General features: G+C 39.6%; 1 protein-coding gene across 1 annotated transcript; it reads left to right on the forward strand.

Annotated features, from left to right (window-relative positions):
• Positions 1–1,144: 1,144 nt before the first annotated feature.
• On the forward strand, positions 1,145–5,483 carry LOC117530540 (gastrula zinc finger protein XlCGF8.2DB-like). The gene is made up of 3 exons (XM_034193434.1): positions 1,145–1,351; positions 1,436–1,954; positions 5,269–5,483. Exons 1-3 carry the CDS (start codon positions 1,213–1,215, stop codon positions 5,481–5,483), a joined length of 873 nt encoding a protein of 290 aa, XP_034049325.1. The 5' UTR covers positions 1,145–1,212.
• Positions 5,484–7,294: the final 1,811 nt, after the last annotated feature.

The raw sequence follows: 7,294 nt of genomic DNA on the forward strand, positions 1-7,294 counted from the left end.
TAATGAGTGTTGTTCTAACATTTATTGTTCATTTGTTTCTTTGCAGACATGCAGCCGTTGTTGGTGATTAAAGAAGAAACTCTCCCTGAACACCAGGAATTGAATCCGAGTGTTGACCAGGAGGGCATTAAACAAGAAGAAGAGAAGCTGTGGATAAGTCAGCAGGGAGAGCAGCTTCAGCAGCTGGAGGAGGCAGATCTCACCAAGTTTGGTTTCACTGACGTCCCTGTGAAGAGCGAAAATGATGATGAAAAACCAGAGTCATCACAGCTTCATCAAAGCCGAAGTGATGAGAGCACAGAGGCTGAGCCTGAAGCCAGCAGCTCATGTGTACAGAGAAGACCGACAGCAGAAGCTGATGGAGAGGATGATCGAGGACCACAACCAGCCAGCAACTCAGGTCCAAACAGTCATTTACAACCAGATACCAGTGACAGGGGTTCAGACAGTTCTGGAACTGAGACTGATGACAGTTATGACTGGAAACAGACCAGAGAACTTCAGTCAAGGTTTAAGCGTCAAAAAAATACCAATATTGTTCATTCAGGCTACACTGATAAGAAACAATTTAAAGTCTCTAAATATGGAAAAGCATCTGGTCACATGAACAGTTCAGAGCAACAAAAGGAGAGGCAATCGAGCCAAAAACCATTTAGCTGTTCTAAGTGTGGTAAAAGATTTGGACAAAATAGCCACCTGAACAGACACATGATAATTCATACAGGGCAAAAACAATTTGGCTGTTCTGAATGCGATCAAAGATTTGGACAAAAAGGCAACCTGAACAGACACATGATAGTTCATACAGGAGAAAAACAATTTGGCTGTTCTAAATGTGGTCGAAGATTTGGAGAAAAGTGCAACCTGAAGAAACACATGGTAATTCATACAGGAGAAAAACGATTTGGCTGTTCTGAATGCGGTAAAAGATTTGGACGAAAAGGTAACCTTAAGACTCACATGATAATTCATACAGGACAAAAACCATTTGGCTGTTCTGAATGTGGTAAAAGATTTGGGCAAAAGATCAGTCTGGACACTCACATGATAATTCATACAGGACAGAAACCATTTGTCTGTTCTGAGTGTGGTAAAAGATTTGGACTAAAGAGCGACCTGAACAGACACATGGTAAGTCATACAGGGCAAAAACCATTTGTGTGTTCTGAGTGTGGTAAAAGATTTCTATTAAAGAGCAACCTGAACACACACATGATAATTCACACAGGACGAAAACCATTTGGCTGTTCTGAGTGTGGTAAAAGATTTAGACACAAGAGCCACCTGAACGGACACATGTTAATTCATACAGGGCAAAAACCATTTGTCTGTTCTGACTGTGGTAAAAGATTTGGACTAAAGAGCGCCCTGAACAGACACATGGTAAGTCATACAGGGCAAAAACCATTTGTCTGCTCTGAGTGTGGTAACAGATTTGTACAAAAGAACAACCTGAATACTCACATGATAATTCATACAGGACACAAACCATTTGGCTGTTCTGAGTGTGGTAAAAGATTTAGATACAAGAGCCACCTGAATGGACACATGATAATTCATACAGGGCAAAAACCATTTGTCTGTTCTGAGTGTGGTAAAAGATTTGGACTAAAGAGCACCCTGAACAGACACATGGTAAGTCATACAGGGCAAAAACCATTTGTCTGTTCTGAGTGTGGTAAAAGGTTTCTACTAAAGAGCAGCCTGAACAGACACATGATGATTCATACAGGACAAAAACCATTTGGCTGTTCTGAGTGTGGTAAAAGATTTAGACACAAGAGCCACCTGAATGGACATATGATAATTCATACAGGGCAAAAACCATTTGTCTGTTCTGAGTGTGGTAAAAGATTTGGACTAAAGAGCACCCTGAACAGACACATGGTAAGTCATACAGGGCAAAAACCATTTGTCTGTTCTGAGTGTGGTAAAAGATTTCTACTAAAGAGCAGCCTGAACAGACACATGATAATTCATACAGGACACAAACCATTTGGCTGTTCTGAGTGTGATAAAAGGTTGGATTTCCTACTGGACACGAGCCTCGAGTGTCCTCGGTCCCACTGTGAAGGGGTTTGCCATGAGAGATATTGGTATGAGGATGTTTTAAAAGAAACAAACCCCAGGTAAAAACTCCACAAAGCGCCTATGCACCAGGGCGTGTGAAGAAAACAATGGTGCAACTTCTCCCAGTGCTGCGGGGGAGACATCTCTTCTGTGGCAGCACTCAGCTGGGTCATCCACCAGATCAGCTGGGTGATCCACCAGATAGTTCTGATCCTGGACCCCAGCAACAACACCATCAAAGGGCTAAAAGAATCCAGTGAAATGACATCATTGTTAATGGGTCCATGGGGGAGAAGAAAAAGATCTTTCACTACTTCGCTTAACTCAAACATGAGAAGTGGGGCAGGAGATCAAAGGCAGTATTTGAGCAGAGGATAGGTCACCATCTTGAAGAGATCCCTTGGATACAAAGTCAGTAATGTTAAGGGTGCAACTTTAGACCCCATGTCTGGGGCCTACTGCACTCTATTAGAAGGAAATTCAAGGCAAATGAAAAACAAAGGCAAAAACCATTTGTCTGTTCAGAGTGTGGTAAAAGATTTGGACACAAATCTAACCTGAACACACACATGATAATTCATGCATCCAGCAAAGAACATCAAAGCAAGCCAGCCTCTCGTACCAAAGGAGAAGTAAGAGTCAAAAACAACCCCATCAAATTAGGAGTCAGGTACTGCTCCCCAAATAGGAGTAATCCACCGCTCCAACAAATTAGGAGTCATGCACCACCTCGACCACAAAACAATATACAGATGTACCCAAACCCAGAGCAGTGGGCATTAGAAGGCGAATTGGCAAATAAGATTGAGGAAACAAGGGGAATGAACATGAAAGAGCATCCAAAACTGATCAAATTGATGGAGGATTAAAAAGTTCAAAAGTATACTACAGACAGTTAACCTGGGATTGGCTAGACTGGTCCCAGCAGGAACCACATTGACAGAATTAAACTGTGTGAATTGTGGAGCGGCATGGTCCATCAAAGTAAATTAGCCCCCCATTATTTGCAGAGAAGAGGAACCAGTATTAAGAAAAAGAACACTGTGCCATGATGGAAAAAGGCATTTCAACAAAGAATCGACCGTCTAAGAGCGCAGCTCTACCAAATAACATTTTTTGGAGGCCAAAACCATAAAAGGAATCTCCTTAAAAAGTCAGTTGTATTAAAAGAAAATACAGAGTTGAAGATAAACAACTGGGAGGGTGGCTGGCTGAACATCAAGCCTCGGTGAAAGCTTTGGCTGCACAAATTAGGAACAAAGACAAGAAAATACAGTAGTGTTCAGAATAATAGTAGTACTATGTGACTAAAAAGATTAATCCAGGTTTTGAGTATATTTCTTATTGTTACATGGGAAACAAGGTACCAGTAGATTCTCACAAATCCAACAAGACCAAGCATTCATCATATGCACACTCTTAAGGCTATGAAATTGGGCTATTAGTAAAAAAAAAAACAAAAAGTAGAAAAGGGGGTGTTCACAATAATAGTAGTGTGGCATTCAGTCAATGAGTTTGTCAGTTTTGTGGAACAAACAGGTATGAATCAGGTGACCCCTATTTAAGGATGAACCCAGCACCTGTTGAACATGCTTTTCTCTTTGAAAGCCTGAGGAAAATGGAACGTTCAAGACATTGTTCAGAAGAACAATGTAGTTTGATTAAAAAGTTGATTGGAGAGGGGAAAACCTATACGCAGGTGCAAAAACTTATAGGTTGTTCATCTACAGTGATCTCCAGTGCTTTAAAATGGACAACAAAACCAGAGACATGTGGAAGAAAATGGAAAACAACCATCAAAATGGATAGAAGAATAACCAGAATGGCAAAGGTTCACCCATTGATCAGCTCCAGGAAGATCAAAGACAGTCTGGAGTTACCTGTAAGTGCTGTGACAGTTAGAAGACACCTGTGTGAAGCTAATTTATTTGCAAGAATCTCCCCCAAAGTCCCTCTGTTAAATAAAAGACATGTGCAGAAGAGGTTACAATTTGCCAAAGAATACATCAACTGGCCTAAAGAGAAATGGAGGAATATTTTGTGGACTGATGAGAGTAAAATTGTTCTTTTTGGGTCCAAGGGCCACAGACAGTTTGTGAGATGACCCCCTAACTCTGAATTCAAGCCACAGTTCACAGTGAAGACAGTGAAGCATGGTGGTGCAAGCATCATGATATGGGCATGTTTCTCCTACTATGGTGTTGGGCCTATATATCGCATACCAGGTATCATGGATCAGTTTGGATATGTCAAAATACTTGAAGAGGTCATATTGCCTTATGCTGAAGAGGACATGCCCTTGAAATGGGTGTTTCAACAAGACAATGACCCCAAGCACACTAGAAATGAGCAAAATCTTGGTTCCAAACCAACAAAATTAATGCCTCGCAGATGTGAAGAAATCATGAAAAACTGGTTATACAACTAAATACTAGTTTAGTGATTCACAGGATTGCTAAAAAAAAGCATTTTGAACATAATAGTTTTGAGTTTGTAGCATCAACAGCAGATGCTACTATTATTGTGAACACCCCCTTTTCTACTTTTTTTTACTAATAGCCCAATTTCATAGCCTTAAGAGTGTGCATATCATGAATGCTTGGTCTTGTTGGATTTGTGAGAATCTACTGAATCTACTGGTACCTTGTTTCCCATGTAACAATAAGAAATATACTCAAAACCTGGATTAATCTTTTTAGTCACATAGCACTACTATTATTCTAGTAGGAACAAAGATTGACCAGTAGATTGAGAGCTTCGCCTTTTGGCTCAGCTTCCTTTTCGTCACAGCAGTACAGTAGAGTGAATGCAACACTTCCTGCCGAGCACCCAAACACAGCTCTCACTTTGTGAGTACAGTGATTGGATGGCCCTGAGAGGGGACCCCCTCACTCCATAATCCCGCAGCACCTCCCACAGTATCTCCCGGGGTATCTGATCATACGCCTTCTCCAAGTCCACAAAACACATGTAGACTGGGTGGGTACACTCCCAGGCACCCTCCAGGATCCTTATGAGAGTAAACTCTACAACATCAATGAGAAAATAAGATCTTTCCTGAGGGCACAAATGAACAAGTGGAACACCACCATCTCCTTAAACCACACAGAGGGACAAATAATTATCCCAGACATACGAGTTCAGAGAGGGATATTCCAGGAGACAGCCTCTCACCACTTTTATTCTGCTTAACCATAGACCCACTTAGCAAGATCTTGAAGGAGCATGACATCAGGAATGACTTAAGTAGAGGCAGAGGTAGGAAAAATCAGGAAGAGGTGAACCATCTCTTATTTATGGACGACTTGAAGATCTTTGCCGACTCGGAGCAGGGACTCGGTCGGTTAGTGGAGGTAGTTCATAACTTCACCATGGACATTGATATGGAATTTGGACTGGATAAATTTTCTTAACGTTCAATCAGAGAAGGTAAGAAGGAAGCAGCAGAAAACATACAGTTGGACGAGGGGAGCTCCATTGAAGATTTGGCTGAGGATTCCTCATAGTACAAATACTTGGGAATAGAAGAAAACGAAAGAGAGAGCAACACAAGAATACCTAAACCATTTTTAAAAGATCTGCAAATTGGAATTAACACCAAAGAACAATTGTCAACATTTGTTTAACAACAAAACTGCCACATGTTCGTGGGCAGGGCTTCCATCAGGCTCCAGCAGGTGAAGTTGATATCTTCAGTTTCAGCAGCAGCACGTAGATGGTTCAGTCTGTTCACTGAAGCTTAGGGGTGTCGCACTGGGGGGGGTAAAAGCTACTATGTACCCAGGGCCCAGAGCTTGGAGGGGGGTGCCCACAAAAAACTGGCATTAAATACATTTTTGTGTTGCATGTTATTAATGTCCATACAATTCATGTTGTAAAAGAATATAATTAGAATTAATGTATAAATGTTGCAAAACATAATTCTGCTCTAACAATAATATTGAAAGATCTCTGAGGGCCCTTCCCACCCCTGCACAGTTGTACAATGAATTACAATGGATTAAAATAGTTGTCAACTAATTTAGTCATCAATTACTAACTTTGCTTTTGCTGCAAATGTTTCGTTTCTTCCATATAAATCAACCGTTTCTGCAGCATGGCTTTGCTTTGAACCTTGAACCAATCGAAGCAGTGATTCGCAGATCGAAGCAGTGCTTCGATCGGGTGCTTTGTTGATTCAGTGTTTTATTTCGCTTAATCTTAATTTTTCCCCACTAAAACCCCAAAGAGCATACGTCCGTGAGTAACATTTACCTTTTTATGTTAATCTGACCTGTTATGGTCTTCTGAAACAGTTGATAGATGTATTTTATAACTTAAAAATGGGACCGATGCTAATGCGTTAGCATGTCTATGGCGTTTTCAATGTTGAAGTTAGCATTAAGCTGTTGCAGCTGTCAGCACATTTGTTTTCTGTATAATATTTCATGGCTCAGCGTTTGTTGTCGTAAAAGAGTCAAATGTATTACAAATTGTAATATTTTATTCATTTATTTTTATTTATATATCAATAATAATAATAACAGAAACAACAATAATAGTAATAATAACTAATAATGCCACAATACAGTTTTAGAGAAATGGACAAAAAGAATCTGATAAAACAAAACAGAAAAGATTAAACCAACTAACAATGAACATAAATAAATATAGAAATAACTGTTTCCTGTGAACACCTAGTGACTCTTAAACCTCCGCTTCATCTCTGTTTTATTAAGTTTAATGACAATTTGTTTCAGTCAAACCACATCTAAGCTGTGTTTTTACACAAGAAAAAAATAAAATGCAGTAAACTGCACATTTGTGTCTTTTTTCATGAAAATATCTTATTAAATATAACATATTACACTTTAGTCAGGCCTTTAAAATACTTTTGTGGACTCTTGCTGTAATATGTTGTCAGTGGTTGAGATAGTTGCTGTAGGCATCTAAACCTGATGAAAATCTCTTTGTGGCATGTCGGTGATATATGTATGTGCAAAATAAAACAAAACACTACTCCAGGTATGTGTTTGATAAGAATATAACAACTTTGTTACAAGGTCAAACGCTGATGTTGTGTGACAAAGGCCTTTTAATAATAACTCACTTAAAGAAATAATGGCAAAACTCACATGTAAGTAAAAAAACAAAACAAACAAACAAAAAAAAACAACGACTAATCGAAAAAATAATCGACCGATGAACTGATTAGTAAAATAATCGTTAGTTGCAGACCTAGTGT

The sequence above is a fragment of the Thalassophryne amazonica genome, chromosome 18 (genome assembly GCF_902500255.1).
Source record: "Thalassophryne amazonica chromosome 18, fThaAma1.1, whole genome shotgun sequence".
Lineage (NCBI taxonomy): Eukaryota > Metazoa > Chordata > Actinopteri > Batrachoidiformes > Batrachoididae > Thalassophryne > Thalassophryne amazonica.